The sequence below is a fragment of the Brassica oleracea genome, chromosome C8 (genome assembly GCF_000695525.1).
Source record: "Brassica oleracea var. oleracea cultivar TO1000 chromosome C8, BOL, whole genome shotgun sequence".
In the NCBI taxonomy this organism is placed as follows: domain Eukaryota; kingdom Viridiplantae; phylum Streptophyta; class Magnoliopsida; order Brassicales; family Brassicaceae; genus Brassica; species Brassica oleracea.
Genome location: NC_027755.1, coordinates 8,225,251 through 8,245,468, shown reverse-complemented (window position 1 = coordinate 8,245,468; position 20,218 = coordinate 8,225,251). Strand labels below are relative to the sequence as shown.

Genomic DNA, 20,218 nt, shown 5'->3' with positions numbered 1-20,218 from the left:
CCCCCCCCCCCCCCCATGACCAGGATGGACTATTTCTTCAGTTCCTTGGGGACAGGAAGATCCCCTGGTTTTCGTACTCTCCTTCGGTTGACTGATTCCAAAACTTTCTAGAATGGTTCTCAGATTGTTTGCCATATCTGAGGGTCCATGTGAGTGATCTTTAAGATTTTCCCAACTCTTCTCATCATAGTATCCTTTGGATTCAACAAACTTCACATCTCTTGAGACAAGAACTCTTCTTGACTCTTGTACATAGAATTTATACCCCTTCTGCGTGTGAGAGTATCCAATGAACATGGCCTTTACACTCTTGGCTTCAAGTTTGTTTCTGTGGTCATCTGGTGTCGAGACATAACAAACACATCCAAACACACACGCAAAAGATCTATAGGTGGTTTAATTTTGTTTAGTACCTGAAAGGTTGATACATCTTGGAGGATCTTGGTTGGAATTTTATTGATGAGATAGCATGCTGATACCACATCACCTCACCAAAATCTATTTGAGACATTGGTATGGAACATCATGCTTCTTGCAACTTCCATAAGATGTCTATTATTCCTTTCAGCCACTCTATTTTGTTGTGGTGTGTAAGGACAACTTGTTTGATGGATGATTTCATGTTTTGTTAAGTGATATTTGAAGGCATGGCTTGTGTATTCTCCACCATTACCTGACCTAAAAATTTTGATCTTCGCATTAAAATTGTTAAATACATAGTTCTGAAAGTTGATGAAAGCTTCAAATACTCTATCTCTAGATTGAATCAAAGTTAGCCAAGTTAATTTCGATTTTTCATCTATGAAAGTGACAAAGTACTTATGATTTTATCTAGATGCACAAGGTGCTCTCCAAACATCAGAATGAACTAGATCAAAATAATTCTCATAAATAGTCATAGATTTTGAAAAAACAGATTTGCATTGTTTACCAAGAATACAAGCCTCACAACTTTAATTCTTGAAAGATAGATTAGGTAACATCAATCCTAAGGCACGAGAATGAGGGTGACCTAATCTAGTATCTCATAACACATCACTAGCTAAAATAAAAGCATAATTAAAAGCATAAGTAGAATCTGATTTAAACTTGGTGTCTTCAAGTAAATAAAGCTCTCCCTTGCTTACACCTTTTCCCAGCATCGTACTAGTCTTAATATCCTGAAAGCAAATATCATTAGAACTGAAAATAACATTGTAATTCAGATCATTAGTTGCTTTCTTAACAGATAATAAGTTAGAGGTGAAAGTGGGCATGTAAACGGCTTGAGATTCCTTATCAAACACCTTCAGATTTGCTACTCCTTCAATTGGAATTCTATAACCATTTTCAATCACTACACTACCTAGAGCAAGTTTGACATCACTAATCAGTATAGCATCCATAATCATATGATGAGAAGCTCATGAATTAATAATCAAAGTTCTTGGAGTATGAGATGCATTGTGAATAGAATTTAAAGCATTAACACTGATGTTACCAGAGTTTGCATTAAGAGCTTTTATAAGGGCTTCAATGTCTGACTTGTGGATGAAGGCATCATCATGAGAGAGATGAGAAGTGGTTTGAGCTGTAGATCCACCAGCATGAGTGGTTGAAATCATTGGTCTCCCATCTTCTCCCATGCGCATTGAGACTGCATTGTTTGGATGTACTTCTTAAGCTCTTGCTTCACGTGCTCTGCCTTAGTTGAACTTGTTTGCTGAGGGTGGTCTAAGGTGAGGATGGAGAATCCAACAGTTGCTCTTAGAGTGTCCCTTCTTCTTGCAATGTTTACAAGTCACAAGCCTATCTCCTCCAGCTGGTTTGTAAGCTCCCTTGTTTGCTGAATCATTCTCCACCTTCTCAGCCTTGTTTGCCATAGATAGCTTCCCTTTTCCACCAAACAACCCATATGAGCCTAGTTCCTTTTGAAGTTGAGCATACACATCATCCATGCTTGGAAGCTCCTTAACTCTTAAAATGTGTTTGATCACATCATTGAAGCTCGGATTGAGTGTGAGAAGTAACCCAAAGACGTTGTCTTACTCACGCCTTTCCTTGAGGGTGTTAGGATCAGTGGTGCTTGGTCTCAACATTTCAATCTCATACCACAATTGACTAAACTTCCCAAGGTGCTTGGTGAAGTCCATCTCCTCCTGCTGCAAGTTGTTAATTTCCCTCTTCACTTCAAAGATTCTGCTCGCGTTTGAAGTATTGCCATGCACCTTGTGTAAGTTATCCCACAACTCCTTTGCGGTTTCACATTGAGAGTAAGACTTCATAGTTGGAGTAACAAGTGAGCTTTACAAGATAGACATCACCATAAGGTCCTCCTGACCCCATTTGTCTTCATCTACCACTACAATTTCCTTGCCATCTTCTCCTTGAATGATTATTGGTGATGCACCTGAGGTGATGTTCTCCCATAGACCTCTTCCTCCAAGGGATGTCTTGGTCAATCGTGACCAAGTAATGTAGTTTACCCCCTTCAGGGTAACCAGATTAATGATCACTGGTTTGTTTTGCTCCATTTTGATTTGTTATTATCCAGCGGGTAAAAGAGTGAACTAAGTAGAAATTTGAATTTTGAAAGTTGGATTAGAGAGAAATCAAAAACAAATTAAGTGTACTCTCTTAAGATGAATTTAAATGGACAAAACATGGTGAGCACTTCCAAAGAAATGAATAGAACTTGCAAGAACAGACTTATTATCCACTGGATTAAAGATTGTTCTTCAAGAGAACTGAGTAAGTAAACCAAGTAAGTGAAAAAATAAGGTGAGTGAAATGCTTTTGTGGAAGAAAATGTTTATGAGTGAGAGAGAGAGAGAGAGAGAGAGAGAGAGAGAGAGAGAGAATCTTATTCAATTAATTTTTTCTTGTAGTCTACAACTGAGTATATATAGAGGGATTGTACAGAAAAGTAATCTAAATAAATGAGTCTGATGTGACAAGTCTCCAACATCTCTTTTGATTCAAATTTAAATGGTTTCTCTTGCCTCCGACAATTGAATGGAAACGTTGTTGTGGATGGGTTACCGTGAAAATAGCTCGTTGTGGATTGCTAAGCTTGGATGGGTTAGCTCTTCTTTAAGAATTCATGTTTCTTCTTCTCAATATTTGTGTAATTAGTATCAACTTTTGGCTGTAAACTCCCAAAATTGTCAATGGGACTTAGATTTGTATAGAGTTTGTTGATCTTAAAAGTTGAAAAATTTAATAAATTAAAAAAGAGTTGTAGAGGATTTTGTATATTGTGAAAATCTATGAAAATAAAGTAATATAATGATTTTATACATGTAGTATTCTCAAAATCTAGTTTTGTGAGTTAAAAGATTAAGAATACAACTCTGAATAACATTTACTTTAATAGATGTGTAGAATCATTAAAATATAAACTTTTTGAATAACAAACGATTTTGTATAAAATTATAAAATCACCAAACCAATAACGCTAGATTTTAAATAGGAATATGAAAATCTATAAACCAATAACACTAAACTTGAATTTTTTTAATAATCATTATAAATCCAATTCTCACTAACACTCTTTAAATGAATTCTAAGGGATGTAACTTAAGAAAAAAAAGAAAAAAAAAAGCTATATTTCTTTAGGTTTTAAGAAAAAGTTGTATATTAGCGAACATAAATAATTAAAATGGCTTGAGGAGATTTTGAAAACTTTTAAACTAATAAAATCAGATTGGGTAAATTTTGAATTCTATCATAAGTGAAGCAAGTTCATGACCAGACTGGTTATACATAAACGCATAATTTCACATACTGTAGAATTACACTAGTACAAAAGAGAGAAAACCATTAACTACTAGAGATTTGATCGATACTAGTAGGTACCATTTAAGAAAAGAATGTAATAGACCTCAATCCTCCATGATTCAAAGATCTTCAAAGAGGTGAAATGCACCTGAAATGAGAACCACCATGGTGTAAACTTTGCAGTGCATCCAATCAGAACCGAACCCTATTGGAATTTGAAACCTTGGAAATCAACAAGGAAGATAAGGAGAGAAACGATTAATCCTTGCAACTTCCCATATGAGTCATAACTCCAAATTATTGGTCTGGCTCCGTAGAAAATCAGCCAAGAAGGGAGATTATCCATGATCAACACCGTGTCTTGGACATGAAAAGACGATGTCCAAACCACGAGCCGGAAAGCACCAAGGCAAGGATGAAACATAACCATAAACAACGACACAAACCATGCAAGAGGCCTTCTCTCACAAGACAGGCTTCATACACTTTTGGAGAGAATCCAAACACACTTCTCATTCAAAAGGAGCTGAGAAGATCCATAATGACCGAGAACATGCAAAGCTCAGTCTCGATCTGAAATCCTAGTGATGAGGTCAAACAGCCACATAAAGAGAAGATTCACCACACCAAAAAGAAAACACTCAGCGCACCTTTTATTGACACTACTGCAGTTGGAGAAGAAAAGGTCGCCAAAAACAAATTGGTAAACAAAAAGAACTACAACAAACAAAAGCAAGAGATAGAAGAAAATTCTCGACGGCGGCGCTATAGTCACCACCGCCGCCAAGAACGCTAGATCTCACTTTAGGGCTGTTCGTTTGGTTGCCGCAGGTACCGGCGTCAGCGGCAGCGTCAACATTCTGCGTCAACTCTTGTTCGTTTCGTTGACGCAGGAAACTGCGTCTGACGCCGCGTCCGAACGCCGCGTCCTGCGGCTGACGCCGATAAAATCTGCGGTCGCGATATAGTATGCGGCAGCGTCAGCGTCTGCGAAACGAACAACAATTGTCCTCATTGACGCTGCCGCCGCCGCTGACGCTGCCGCTGCCGCTGACGCCGAAACCTGCGGCAACCAAACGAACAGGACTTTTGTCTCTCTAGCGGCGTTTAGCAAAGACTTTTTTTTTAAAAAAAAATTTAAGAGCTCTTAAAGTTGATTTACCAATCACAATAACAATTCTGTACACAAGATGGGCTTACGAACCCCGAATTGTAGGCCTGCTTATTTCGCCCATAAAGTGAAACTCAAAAGTGTAGAGGATGTTTTCCCAATCCGAGAACTCAACGTTCTGCTTTCACTACTTTCATTCACTTGTAAGAGATTCCTAACCTTGTTGTAAGCGTAGTTCCAAGCTCCTTTGTAAATTTGATACAGTACAAGTGAAGTTGTATTGGAGTGATAGGAAATAATACCCACTGCACCGTGAGAAATGATGGAGAAAAGGACACCATCACTGAGTGATCCACAACCGATGCTTCAACGGAGACCATCCTTGGCTAACCATCACATAGGTCACGAAATAGTCCACTTGAAACACACGAAGTTGCGTAAGAACAGCAAAACAAGGAGAACTTTCAACATGACTAAGCTGCTGCCTGCTGGTCGTAAGAAAGAGAAGTACAAGAATCCATCGCTGAATATTGCAAGTCCCAATCATCACAAGCGTGTCTCGTTACGTCCTCAAAGAATGGTTCACGAGGGTTTAAGTCACGTAACTGAAAGTGGTTACACTTTAGAACAACCAGCGTGACACCAAAACTAAGATCACCATGCATTGATATCATCTCAACTTTCAAAAGAGAACAAGTAAAAATATGTGATGGTTGCACATGCGGACGAAGCTGACAATGGCGCATGTCGAACCTTGCGAAAAGCTTGAACTCCTCATTCCAGGGATCTTGAAAAGAAAATACTTTGTTTCCCAATATTAATACGAAAAACCAATCGACGATGGTAGCAGAAAAACATGGGTTTTACACTGAATACGGGACAACCAACAATAGAACTCCCACAAGTACTTGCTTGATGCGCAAGTAACATAGCTCCCCAAAGTTTGAGGCGTGGATTTGTCAATTAAACAAATTTGTGGATTTCGAACATCCCATATTCTCAACTTATAAACTCCATATTGCATCTCAGGTGCAAACCAGAATAGAATAGAGTTCCTTATGGATCCGAGAATCGTTGTCCCTCTTTCCCGTTGCGTAAAAATCTTGACCATCTTAGCTAGCATCAAAATATGTTCATCACTTGTTTCTCGATAAAATTCAGGTTTTGCTTCCATTAACCACACGAAAGGAGATAACAAAGAAAGTGACGGAGGTGTAACAAGGGCTTGCCAGTAAGTTAACGCCATATTGATACGAATACAACCACGGATGAGATGGCCGTAGACCATGACATCTTTCCTTGCACGATATGGCATTTCGGCTAACAGTAAATCAGCACTAATCAGCACAACTGATCCAAAAATATCCTTTTGGAGAACAAGAAAATATGGGCCCTTGTAATAATATCCCATAAATATGAGATTAATAGTTCTTAGTCTCCTTGTAGAAGCTCCACATTGTGATCCCAATCGTAATCGACTGCCACGAAAGAGCACCAAAAACATCGTTGTAATTAGACAAAGGAGAGATGACACCTTCTTGTCAATCCACGGTGGCCAAGCAAACTTATACTTTGCATTGCCCATTAAAACATATGACATACAAAGGTCAAAAGGCGACACTCGTCCTCCCTGAAGTGAAAGAAAATGAGTAGCCTTCTGAACTTTCACAAGCTTCACTTCGAAAAGTTTCACCAAAGGACGTGTATAAGAAACCACAATACTTAAGAAAAAATCCCAGCTGTTGTAGAGTTCGTACTTTCCTCTTTTCACACACAGATTTGCACACTTGGAGATAACAAATAATTGATGATGGCAAGACGTTGGTACCTCCGTTCCGTCCCAAACATTAACAACACTCTTAAAGAAACTCAAGGTGGCCTGTAGAACAAAGTGAGCAGTAAGGCTAGCTGGTTTCACTTGTGAAGAAAACATCTCAGTGATCCATCCTTGTTGTGTGCTAACAACATATGTGTTTCCTGTCATGATCCCTGAGAAAATACGTAACCACAAGTACAGCAGTGGCTTTAAAACAGGGTCATCCAAGTCAAAGTGAAAAGCTGATCTAGAAGAAAATAGCACCAGATGTTGTAATCCTATGCAGTCCAACACGTGAAGGGAAGCAAATACAATCATTGGATCTTCAGGTGTAAGAAGAAACATGTTTTCTCCAAGCCCACCCCAACAAAAACGTTCAAGGCTCCTAATAGAAACATGTTCCACAAGAAGAACGAAAACAGCAAACTGTTTGTCATCAAAATCACACTTCTGTTGCATCACCGGACTTGCAAACAATCCCTCACATGTCTCATAGTACGATCTTGTTTCCTCTCCATAGTGATTATAAGCACTCTTTAAATCAATTTGTCGAGCAATGAGAACAATCACATCACAGAAGTTGAAGCTTATGTAACTATGTTTTGTATTACACCACGTTTTCAAGAACAGCAGCCTTTCCACAAGCTTACCACTGTTTTCTCTGTGTATAGAGACACTGTCATTATGATCACGATCTGGTGGTTCTTTACTGAGCTGTCGATGAGTATCGGCCTTGCTCTCGTCAAAGAATTGAAACACATACCGGTGTCTCACGTATTATATCATCAGTGTGATCTTCTTTTTCGCTATGTATGCTACTCAGCCAATAAAATAATTCTCTCCCCTCACTTCCTGACTTCTGAGAATGCGTTAGTGCTTCTGTATCATAGATTGGGCAATCAAAAATTAGGCTTTCATCTTCCACTATATCGATAGTGACTTGTTCAATCTCATCATCGTACAAGTCATATATTGGAGCAACACTTTGCTCATCAAGCAAGTCATATATTGGAGAAACACTTTTCTGAAAATATATAACAGATTCTACAGCCACGTGCTCTTCAGCTTTCAAAATTCTGTTGTTGCAATAAACGTTTGTTTCGTCAATCTGAACCGTAAAAACTTCATCATCATCCTTCAAAGGAACATCACCATCACCATCATCATAGCTATCAAATATTGGGGGACCATAGATCTCTTTGCAAAGATCTTCCTCACTTTCATCTTCGTACAAGTCATACACCGGATCATCATCATAAATCCCAAGGTTATCTTCCTCCTTTGACTCTCCATCATCAACTTCAACGTAGACGTCGTTTATTGGTGGAAACGGTTGCACGGTCATCGATTGAACAATCATGGTCAAAGTGTAGATTTGCGCTTCGAGATCGGCTAAGACTCTCCGAGTAATCTTAGATTCAGTCATAGTCGACGCGTTTGACGTCCAAAGATCAGACTTTGATTAAGAAATCAAAGTGGTGGCTCTGATACCAACCTGGCGCAGCTTAAAGACTGGATAATCAGCTCAACCAAGGGATTTGATAATCCTCCTTGGGACCTGCATAAACTCTCTAGTTTATTAATTATCAAAAATTGTCTGAATCAAAAATAAAGCTTAAATATAAACTTATAATAAACTCAAATTAATTAAATAAAAAATTACACTAAAGCCCAAACGCAAAGACACACTAAACCCTCTCGGATTACTTGTTGCTCAAGATATAAGATGAGCTGCATCACTCACCGTCATCGCCATGGCTCCGCCAAAACCTGGAGGCAAAGCCAAGAAAGGTACAGTCCTCTCGCTGCCCGGAGATTTGCTTAAAATCATATCTTTCGCGCTCGATTGTCTTACAAAAGAATGTTCGCAGTTGTGGGGCTTATAAAGCTGGCTCTAGAGGCCGGGAAAGCAACTCCGGCGCCTCTTGTAGGTCCGGCGCTTGGTTCGAAGGAGTCAACATTATGGCTTTCTGCAAGGATTACAATGCTAGAACCGCTGATAAAGCTGGTTATATCATTCCTGTCGAAATCACTGTCTTAGATGTGAGTCTAATATAATTGCTGGTAATGCTGGTTAGTATCTTCATTTCCGGTTCTATTAAGCTAGAGAAGTTTGATTTTTTTTCAAGTTTTGTGATAGGAGAGGAATTTGAATAGTGATAAGACTCGCATAGCTTTATGAGATCGTTTATATGGTATGGTTGCAGGATAAGAGCTTCACTTTTATCCTGAAGACCCCACCTGCTTCGGTTTTATTGCTCAAGGCTGCAGGTATTCTTTTCTCGAACCTGAAAGGGTGCCATGATCAATGAATTTGCATTTGACCATCCTTAGGCGCTTTCGTGAATCTTATATCTTGCTTAGTTTTTGCTAGAATTTGTGCTCCTTCTCAGCTATGGATTTTAATTTGACAGCCTTGTTCCAGATCATTTGGCAATAAAATCATTTATACCGTATGAATTTTGTGATGTTTGAAATTTGTTGAATCATGGAAATAGGTGTTGAAAAGGGATCCAAAGATCCAAAGCAAGATAAAGTTGGGACAATAACAATAGACCAGCTGCGCACAATTGCAGCCGAGAAGCTGCCCGATCTGAACTGCACGACCATTGAGTCTGCTATGAGAATCATTGCAGGAACTGCAGCTAACATGGGGATCGACATTGACCCTCCGGTTCTTGAACCCAAAAAGAAAGCAGTTTTGTTGTAAAAGCCTGCAGAATAGTTTATGTTTTGATACTGCCTTGCTCGTTTCTAAATGTAATTTCCAAGTAGACATTTAAGCAAAATACATATAAAGATGATTTTGCGCAAAATCATCTTGGTTTGCAACATGTGTTTTGTGTGTATACTAGGTGTATTCTACCCCGTTTCGCAAAAAATAATAATTTTAAATATAGTATTTTTTTTTACTTTTTCAAAAAATTAATTTGCATTTGAACATTATTATTTTTATATTTTAACTTCAACTATTTTCATATACATATTTTGAATTCTTATTTCTTTTGTTTTGGTTTAACTAATTCAATTTCGTTTTATTTAAATTTTAATAATTTTAAATTATATTTTATGAAAACAAAACTATTAACTATATTATATTATATTATATATAATGATTATTTATTTTAAATATATTTTTTATCACCTAATTATATATATATATATATTCTCAAAAAATTTGGACTTTTGTTTGTTATAATTAACATATGTTAAATTGAGAAAAATTAATTTTTAATAAAACCGACAAATAAATTCTTAAACATTTGACTATCAAAAAAAATATTTAATTAGTGTTACTGTAGTTTTGTATATTTTTGATTCACACTTCCAATTAATTTGGGTAAATTGTTTATGTGTATACAGAATATGATATATATGTTGATGTAAAAAAATATATTCGTAAGTATATTTAGCTTATTTTATTAATGTGAAATATATATATATATATATATAATTAATATTGATATATGAGTTATCAGTTATTAATGTATTTTAATAGTCTTTCCAAAAATAAATATTTATATAAAAGTTTACATTAATTATAATATATGAATTAACAGTCATTACCATATTAAAAAAAAAACTCTACAAAAGAATATAAATCTTTATAAGTAAAACTATACATGTCACAATAAGATTAGTACCATGTCACAGTTTTGAAAGATATGTTATATTTTTTTTTGAAATTGAATGTGGTGATGATGACACATGCAAATCACTTCACAAATAATATATAGGTAATGTTCTCAAAATTGAAACACACGAATGCTGCTTATGTTCAGGGGTGAGCAATAGTCTCAAGAAAATTGGCAAGGTCGTGTTCGTTTCTGTATCCAGATCTTTTGTATCCAGATGCTACATATTGGTAGAAATATTCAGATGTTATTCGTTTGGACATTATTACATCAATATTTAAACGTTGCATTTGGATGCAAAATCTACAATATTTAATATGAGATGTTAAAAAATGTATAGTTTGGGTGCAATATTTGCATCTCTAAATCTAAAGAACCAAAAAAATTCAATACAAATATAAAATTAATTAAATAAGTTATTGTAATTGTTGTATAATATTTTTAAACTGAAACACCATATTTTTCTAATGAAACCGTACAATTGAGTTTTCCAGCAAAATCCGCAAATTATGTTTTTCACCAAAACTATAAAATCATTTTTCACCAAAACTATAAAATCATATTTCACCAAAACCGTAAAATCATGTTTTTCCGTCAAAACTACAAAACATATTGATCATCTTGTTGAAGTTTCTAGCCATGAGACTCATATTATCCTCAATACGTTTCACTCGATCTTCTTCTTTTGTTTCAGCAGTGAATGCTACACCTTTCTGTCCTTTAGGAAGTTCTTCAACACGTTCAAGATCATGCACTTTCAGAATACCAGCTAGTTGGTCGAACTTCATCTCATGAGTATTCACATCAATCTTGAGAACAGCTTTATACGTTTCAAATCTTGAGTCCAAGCATCATAACATTTTCTTAACAAGCTTTTTCTAATTATACTTCTTTCAAAGAACCAAGGCTTCGTTGGCAATTGAGCTTATCTTGGATTTGAAACGTCCAATGGGTTCGTCATTTTTCATGCGCAAGTTCTCAAATTTTGAAGCAAGGTAATCTATTCTTGTCCTTTTCACGCTTGTGTTATCTTCGAAGTGATTGATAAGAGTATTTCATACCTCCTTTGCAGATTCACAGCCTTGTATAATCTTAAACTGATCAAAATCAACAATAGAAAAGATGGTGGTGAGAGCTTTGGAATTGAACTTTGAGACAGCTTTGTCAGAGTCAGTCCACCTTTCCTTAGGTTTAGGAACGATAGTCTTGTCTTCCATAACCATAGTAAGAGCGGTTCATCCTTGATGTACAGCAGCCAAGCATCCTCATCTATGCCTCTGATAATGTGACGTATCCTTGTCTTCTAGTGTCTAAAGTTTCCCCTCGTCCAACATGACCGGTTTTTGTAGTGCTATGAATTCTTTCTTGGTTTCCATGATTACCACATTATTTCAACCTGTAAGTAGACCAGCCGGTCTACAGATGAGAGCTGCTCTGATACCAAATAGTTCTGATGGATACCAATAATAGATAGAACAATAGCAATACTATGAAAAAGCAACTTGTATATTAAGAATCACTTGACTAGAGACATAACAATTCTTAATCTACCCAAAGCACAGTGCTCGAGATGTTCTCACCACTTGTTATCAAATGATCGCAGTTCAGAACACTCTCTAGAACTCGATATGAAATTCCCAAAACCGGTGAGTTATTCGAAATGCTCGATCCCACATATATACTACAACTAACTAGTATATATTGTGATAGACATAAATCTTCCCAAATCTTCTTGTTTCATCCACCATGCGTACCACAGTCCACGGCCTGTGTAACTCACACGAAACATTGTTCACATTTTGAGTTTACAGTTTTTTTCTAATAAAACTAGGAGCTTTTCTACGTCAAGCGCAGAAATAATAAATTTAAATATAATATTTTTAAAATTTTAGTTTACGTTTTGACATGATTATTTTATATTTTTAATTTATTGATATTTGGAAAAGATAAAATCGTAAATATATTTTTTATAAGGAAATTTGACATGTCAATTAGGTTGATACCATGTCATATTTTTTTTATAGTCATACTCCCTCCGTATTTTTATAAAAGACATTCTACACTTCTTCACACAAAACAAGAAAGTTACACAATTCCTTTATTATTCTCGTTCACTAATTAATGCAAAGAGCAGACTAGTTAAATTTGTTAACTAAAAAATAATATAAATCTATATATATAAAGTTGGCTTTTTCCCTTCTTATGACATGTGGAAGGGGGATTTGTTGACATGTGTCCTTATATTTTTTTTTTTTGTATTTTAAATCCTTTTACTTTTAAATTATTGCAATTTGTTCCATCAATCTCTAATTATGTACTATCTAATCCTTCTCACACTTATTATTCCATAAAAATTCAAGAAATAAATAAAATAATATAAATATATTTTAAATATTTAATTTATTTACAATTAAAAATAGCATAAACTTTCACCATTTTATTATTTTTACTAATTTTAATTATTTCATTTACAAATTATATATTTATTTCACTATCAATATCATAAGATAATCAAACTAATAATAAGAAACTAGAGCACTAACGCAAATAACCAAGAAAGCGGGTCAGAAGGAAAATAATAATCGAAAGGCCAAAGCCAACAAGAAGCAGGAACATACATATATATGCCTAAAGCACCAGAATCACAATCAGTAGCTAAAATGTAAGAAACACCTCACAAACTAAACAAGAATATACAACACGGTCATGCAAGTGAAAAACCACAAAGCTTTGTTATAGAAGGGACCAAAGCTCCAAGAGACTAATTCCGCACACCTATACCAAAGGAAACATGGAAAGGAAAGAAACAACTTGAGGGAGGGAGAATGGAAGACAACCACCACAAAATTAGAGACTAAACTTGAGACCAAAAATAACCTTCCAAGCCCATATAACATGCACGGACGAAAACATTATCCAAACCTCGACTGGCAAACATGGTGCAAGGGAGAACCACTAGAGATGCGATTAAAGCTGCAAAGAGATGCGAGAATAGAGAGGGAAAGGGAGACGAAACGAAATTAGAAAACTATGAAACCGTCCTCGAGCTATGAAAGAGAGCATAGAAGTCAGAACACCAAAAATTAGATCTTAAAAATCAAGACGAGCAGTGACTATTGACAGTAAGCCAACGTTGAGGAATACAACATCAAAAACGACTAAACTCTGACCCAACCAAGAAGATGCAGTTCCTAACATCAGCTGAAATCTAGGGAAGAAGAGGAGCAGTCAATAACCTACAATGCCGTGAGAATCAACCGAAAAAACTGAAAACTCATAAACCAGATCTACAACAAATACCATATAATCTCACAGGTGAAGAAGACAAGGAAAGACAAGAGAATATGTAAGTCTTTTTCCGGTGATGGTGAGAAGCACCGCACACCAGAAAGGTAAGGAAATACATAGACGGTGATGGCTTAAGGTCAAAATATAAGGAGAGGGCAAAAAACATCTTAAAAGTTATAATTTTTAAAAATATGAAGAAAAATATAATACAATTTTGACACTGAAACCGTTAATCTTAGAACCAACAAAGTTATTGAAATTCAATATTTTTTTACGTTAGATGCTCATTTCACTACTAACAAGTACTATACACACAACAACACATTATTCGGAAAAAAGAAACACAAAATATATTAACCTATCATCTATTACTACATAACACACTAAAAATACCAAATAATGATCTTAACAAATAAAAACGACAACATAATTACATTATCCAAAAGAGCATGTTCTAGCAATAATAAAAACAATATTCCGCGCGAAGCGCGGACACCCCCTAGTGGTAAATAAAGTTATTATGGCTATATTTTACCTAGTGTTTTGGAAAACGTCAGATATATTGGAACAAAAGAATAGTTCTAAAACGTCATTTAATTCTGAACGGAGTGAGTATCAATTTTTTTGGTGAGAATGAATGTGTTGATGACAAATAGATAAATCATTGCAAATAATAGTGCATGGGGATGTGAACCTTTTCTTCAATTTATTTAATACAAGTACATATCACAAAGTCTTGTGGAATTCCACAACAGAGAAACAGAGAGATGTAAATGGAACTTGGACACTAGAAAATCCAGCGAGGCGAGCTAAGACCTCGAATTCTTTCTTTGTTCTTTCTTTCCCAGATGGGTTCATGCTCATCATGAACATCTCAAACTGGAACAAGCTTCTGTCCAAGAGTGTACCTCCTGGAAAATCCGGGATTACCATATCGATCACAATCACCTTACCAGTTGACGGTAACGACTGATAACAGTTGCTGAGTATCTTCACGCAATGCTCATCGTCCCAGCTATGGAGCATCCACTTTTGTAGTTGTAAAAAGTCACACAAGAAACCCATTGTTAGATTTTCTGTTAAGCCTCACGAGTTAATGAAACTCTCAAATAAACTAACCTTCATGAAAATGGCTTCTCCTTTAGGAATGCTTGTAAACATGTCCCCAGCAACATTCTCAATGCCTACAATACACAAAATCAAGAATCTTTTGAAATCATTACTACAAAACAACAGAAGTTTTGCAGGAACTTGTATTATGCATACCTGGAGAAGCTGATGAAGTGTTTTTGATAACAGAGGACAAATCAAAGTTAATAGCTTTGAGGATGTGAGGATGCTTGGAGATTATTTTACGGAGAATAGAGCCATCTCCACCACCAACATCCACCAGCGAATTCACACCATCATAGCCCTTGTACTTATTCACAACTTCTTCCATGAAAACTTCATTGAAACCTTTCATGGAGCTTTGGAACACTTCTCTGAATCTAGAATCTCTGCCTACCAACTCGGCTGCACTTGCACCATGAGCCTTGTTGAATGGAAGTCCTCCTTCAAGAACACAGTCTTTAAGGTCGTACCTTAAATAAATTCATAATTAATTAGATTACTTGAAGACAATACCTACAAGAAAGAGTGCATCATGTTTCAGACAAAAAGAGTTTAGGATGTTGTTAATGAATTTACCAGATGTCAGTCACGACCTTGTCCTGAAACAGATTAACCAACGGAGCCAACGAGCCACCTCCGTCTCGGTTCTTGGTGAAGTACTTGGCAACAGGAGCTAAGCGGTAGACCTCACGTGGCTCACCTTGGTCAGTGGAAACAGAGCACGTGAGTATGGAATAGCTCGCTAAACATCGAAGAATCCGATTGAGTAAAGTTGAATCGTGTTGTTTTTGTGTTTGAGTAGACAAGAGAGACATGATCTGAGAAGCAGAGAGGGGAGAAGAAGGGCCAGATTCGGATAGGATGTCGAAGAGGCCAAGATCTATTGCTGTCTTCAGAATCATAGGAAGAGCAGAGGAGCTTGATAGGATCATGGCGTACAAAGAAAGGTTTTCTTCTTCCATTTTGCGATTCCTTTGATTCTTGAAACTGAACCAAGAAGAGTCTTTTGAGAATTCATCATTTCTTTTTGACTATAAAGAAGACGTGATAGCTTAAAATTATGAATGAATCATTTCTTTTTGACTATAAAGAAGATGTAATAGCTTCTAATTTGACAATTCTGACCATAAAAAGAGACAGTCGGTTTGAATATTCTCCGGGGAGGGATTTTGATAAGACAAGTAACTAAGGCAGAGACAATCAGAGAGCCAGGCAGAGTCAATGAGCATCATCGTCTTGGAGAGGAAACAAACATCAATATTTGTGGAGTGAGGCCCAATGGTCTTTTTAAAATAAGACTATTGGCTATTACTGGGCTTTGATCACATTTTCTCAGGCTTTACTCGTTTGGAAAATGTCAAGCTTGAGTTACAACTTTTGTGCTATTATGTTTCTTCTTACATGTGAATTTTCTGTGTTCGTCTATTGTACAAAACTTTGATAGTATTGTTCAGTTGAATATAGTGATGTCAACTTTGCATTAGGATTTCTTGTTTTCTTTGTTTACACTTCTTGAAAGATGAACTTTTATGTTCTTGAGGTTAGTTCTTTTATGTTTTTGGCCATGTAAGTGAAGGAAATGAGAATTCTAAGAAAAATAGAAGTGAGAAGAAAAAGTCGCAAAGCTGTTCTGAAGTTTGGCATGAAACCTGCCTCACCATTTAAAAGATTCTTATCAAGAATGTAAAACCTTCTAACCATAAACTCTCATTTCTCAGTCTTCCTGGTAAATGAAAAACTTTATGATTCTGGAGAATATTGCATCCCCCAAGTGTTACTCGTCATATCGAAGCCAGACGTTTACAATAGTCCCAATTCCGGGACTTGGGTCATATTTGGTATGAGGCAAGATCGATGATCTGAGCTCTCAGCTACAAACTCAAGCTGCATAACACGGCAAACATGATCCCTAGTGATGTTTCTGAATTCACCACTTGTTGTCCACAAGAAGTAAGAGACATCGACCTTGTGGCTTGTGATGACCCAAGCAGGTGTCTGTAAGGTCAAAGCCGTGAAAGCTCTAAAGGCAACTGATGGAGATATTGTTTCAGCCATTGTGGAACTCACGTCTTAAGAGTTGCATAGCCATTTCTCCTTTTGCCTTTGTTTCATTGTTTCTTTTCCTGCTACATTTTAGCTAACCACTTTCTTGGAACACTGATTATTTCTTCCTTAGGGTCATTCTCTTTCCATACTATGGAAAAATCCAAGACTTACGTGACTCAGTTGCAAGTTCGTAAGAAAAAAAGCACTATATTACAAAAGAGCGTTATGACATAGTTAAGAGAAAAGTTACAAAATCGCTTGTTTATACATCTGATAATTCAAGATCAGGACCACATAACAAGAAAACATTAAAATCTTCAGCAATCAAAAGGCTCCACGACCAAACAGTACCCAGATTCTGGCAAAAAGTAAGACAAGTTTTGATCGATCAGTAAGGATTATGCAAGTAATTACAGAGATTATAACTAAACTCATTCTCTCGAGTCATGTAGAGCACCAACTTCATCCTTCTGCACGTTTAGTCACAACACATGTCTGCCCTGTTCTCCGAAATTTTACATGCCGACCTGCAAAATCGAAAGCAAATGAACAAAAGGACCCCTTGTGCAAGGCTTACCACATGTAAAATTGCACTAAACTTCATTCTCAATAAAATGTCAAATGATGAGGTAATATGGGATGATTTGATGTCACCTTTCTAACACACCTCAAGAACCAGGATTCGAAAGAGAAGTCTCGTATACCATCAAACACCTGTCTGCTTCAGCCTTTAGCCATAAGCTTTTATAGAACAGTGCATGCGGGTTAATCTGCTCCTCGCCTTGATGATTCTGCTGGTAACCACTTTTAGCCACAACCTGCATGTTAATCAGAACCAAAGATCTACCTCCTGATAAACACTAAATCACACATCTCAAGTATGCAGAGGGAAAAAAAGCCATACCTGACCAAAGCCCTCATCTTTGGTCACACCATATTGATACAAACCAGAATCTGGAAACGTCTCCCCTGAGACCACAGAGTATTTCTCCTTCCTTGTAACACCAAGGTCGACGGTCATATTATTTGTGCTCGGAAGCTGAAGGTCTCTAATCGATAGCTAATACAGAAGATTTTGAATCATGGTGACACATTAACACAATGTCATTTCTGTAAAAATCTACAAGAGCCAAGAGGTGGAACAACATACCTTACTCTTGTTAGATAAAAGCTGTAGATCATATGAATTGTGTTGTACAACGCTTTGTTCCTGAATGCCATTTTGGATGTACATGTTGAGATTCTGTACAGTACTGTTAATGAGATCAAGCTCTTCCGGTGAATCTGAGGATTCTGAACCATGTGCAAGTGTTAGTAACTCCGACAGACCATGGATCGTTGTAAGTAGTTTCATCACATCCATCTTTGGAGATGAGCCACCAGATAAAGCTTTCGCATTCCTTGAAGACGAACCCGCTGAAGTTTCCACCACGTGAAATGGAAAAGGATGCTGAAAATCTTGATTACCGTTCGCTGAAAGTGTAGTGTTTGGCTCCACCGCATACCACTTAGTAGACCCAAAGTTACTGTCCGCTGTTGGAGATTTGAGTGAAGAACTTCCATCTACGGCTTGGTATTTCTCGTAGCTATATGCTTTCGGTTTGGTAACAGAAAGAGAGAACTGAGGAGCCAATGGATTCAGTCTCCTCTGACCACGAGACTTGTTGCTGGAGCTTCCTAGTTTTGCAGACTCCGTAAGGCCAACTGTGGATTCAAGCCAAGGATTGCACGAACCTGATATATGAATACGACCAGCTTCTCCCGAAGGTGTATCAATCTTGACCTTCCCTAGCGACTTATTATCTGAATAAGTAAGAGCAGAAGTTGAATGTGCATTTGTCTCAAAAGCTTCATGGACAGAAGGAGTTAGTTTTGCATTTGAGGGAAGGAACACAGGAGCCAAAGGATCCAACCTTTTAGATTGCTGGAACTCATTTCTAGAAACGCTATCTTGAGATACAAAACCCAAACTTTCATCTGCCAAGATGCTTGCAGCATCGTCTAAGTTGAATTCCCCTGAGGATGATGGGAAATCAGAAGAGAGAGACTTCTTCAAAGAGGAAGAACCATTCTTCTCATCCTTTTCAAGAATCTTGATAGAGTTGGATGGTATAAACTGTGGCGCCAAAGGATTCAATCTACGAAACCCACTGAGATCATCCGTAGAACGCCTGCAAATGGCACCACCTGAGGCGAGAGTCTCGCGAGAGTTTATTCCTATCCAGCAAGGAGTATCTTCCTCAGAGTCTGTAGAAGAATTTTCAGTTGCGTTGGCACATGACAGTTCCAGCTCGCCATCGCCAGCAACGGTGGAGGACACAATCAGCATCTCTGGCAATTTCGAGACAAGTGGATTGGGGTTTAGCAAGGCTGTCTTTTCCTGTCTTTCTGCAAAGAACACACACAAAAGGTAGCTTCTTTACAGAAAACCCAATTATCCGCTAACCCAAAAAAGATCCTAACAAGACAGAGTTTTGAGTTACCTTTGGTTGTTGTGTCCACATCGCGAGACAGAGAATCATCGGAGGACAAGAAGGAGAGGTCTAAAGTATAATCACGGAAGATAGAATCTTCGTGTTCAGATTTGGAAGCGGAGAGAGTTAAAGAAGATGAATCGATGGAGGACGGAGAGAGAGAGCTTCGTAAACCATCAATTCCAAGACTACACTGCTTCATCTTCTCTCCCTCGAAGCTATTAAAGAAGGGAAGGAGATTTTCGAAGAAGGTTTCGTTTCTCACCTTCCCCCTTCCTTGCAAAGCGAAGAGACGAAGCTTTTTCTTCAGGTCAAGAGTCGATTAAAATAAACGAATAACAAAACACGTCGTTACTGACTCGTCCAATTTCGGATGACGACGCTATTTTCCCGATTTGTTTTTTCACACCTTTTTTTTTAAAAAATATTCCTATATGCTCTCGTTTCTTTTGTAAAAAAGGGCATCGGTTATAAGACAAAATACAAGATGTAGATGTGATTTGTTAGATCACATAGTTCGAAAAAGTTAGTACATAAAGTAAACATTGAAAGAGCTATAGCAACCCAATGAGTTATAACAACTCTTTAGTTTAACCAAACTTGAAAGGTTTCTTGTGCGCTAGACTAGGAACTCCAACCCTTACGACTTCGGTTTACTCGTCCATGAACTGTATACCATTCCATTTCTTGGTATCTTTGTGTACGCTTGAGTAGCCTACCCCCTCTTGACACACTTCCATATTCATCCATCTGCTCATTAATATGGAAATCACTCTCTATATTTCCATGCTCTTGGATGAACTTGGTTGAATGAGAGGTCGTGTTTGTTGGATCATTTTCTGAGGATGTAGCACCCTCATTACTGATAATAGCAGATGGAACATTGTCCATAACTTGGGCTGGAGTAGTGTGAGCAGATGGTGAACCTACTAGCACTACAAGAAAACAGCGGTATTCTGACGGACATTCCGACGGA

At 37.2% G+C, this 20,218-nt stretch overlaps 2 protein-coding genes and 1 pseudogene across 7 annotated transcripts; 1 reads left to right on the top strand and 2 right to left on the bottom strand.

Annotated features, from left to right (window-relative positions):
• The first annotated feature begins 8,416 nt into the window (after positions 1-8,416).
• LOC106308579 lies at positions 8,417-9,396 on the top strand (annotated as a pseudogene).
• Positions 9,397-14,292: 4,896 nt separating this feature from the next.
• On the bottom strand, positions 14,293-15,866 carry LOC106309932 (caffeic acid 3-O-methyltransferase 1). The gene is made up of 4 exons (XM_013747091.1): positions 15,299-15,866; positions 14,876-15,192; positions 14,729-14,793; positions 14,293-14,638 (listed from the first exon to the last, which is right to left on the bottom strand). Exons 1-4 carry the CDS (start codon positions 15,682-15,684, stop codon positions 14,336-14,338), a joined length of 1,071 nt encoding a protein of 356 aa, XP_013602545.1. The 5' UTR covers positions 15,685-15,866; the 3' UTR covers positions 14,293-14,335.
• A 1,089-nt stretch (positions 15,867-16,955) lies between these two features.
• On the bottom strand, positions 16,956-19,592 carry LOC106312379. 6 transcript variants are annotated; one of them, XR_001264168.1, is made up of 6 exons: positions 19,252-19,592; positions 17,919-19,156; positions 17,673-17,828; positions 17,423-17,586; positions 17,200-17,295; positions 16,956-17,126 (listed from the first exon to the last, which is right to left on the bottom strand). XR_001264168.1 is itself a non-coding variant. In XM_013749878.1 (5 exons), exons 1-4 carry the CDS (start codon positions 19,442-19,444, stop codon positions 17,437-17,439), a joined length of 1,737 nt encoding a protein of 578 aa, XP_013605332.1. In that variant the 5' UTR covers positions 19,445-19,592; the 3' UTR covers positions 16,956-17,295; positions 17,423-17,436. The 6 variants fall into 6 exon arrangements, 2 of the variants coding, with proteins under 2 accessions (XP_013605332.1, XP_013605333.1); XR_001264169.1 differs by having other exon boundaries at positions 17,230-17,295; XR_001264170.1 differs by having other exon boundaries at positions 17,436-17,586.
• Between the last annotated feature and the right edge of the window lie 626 nt (positions 19,593-20,218).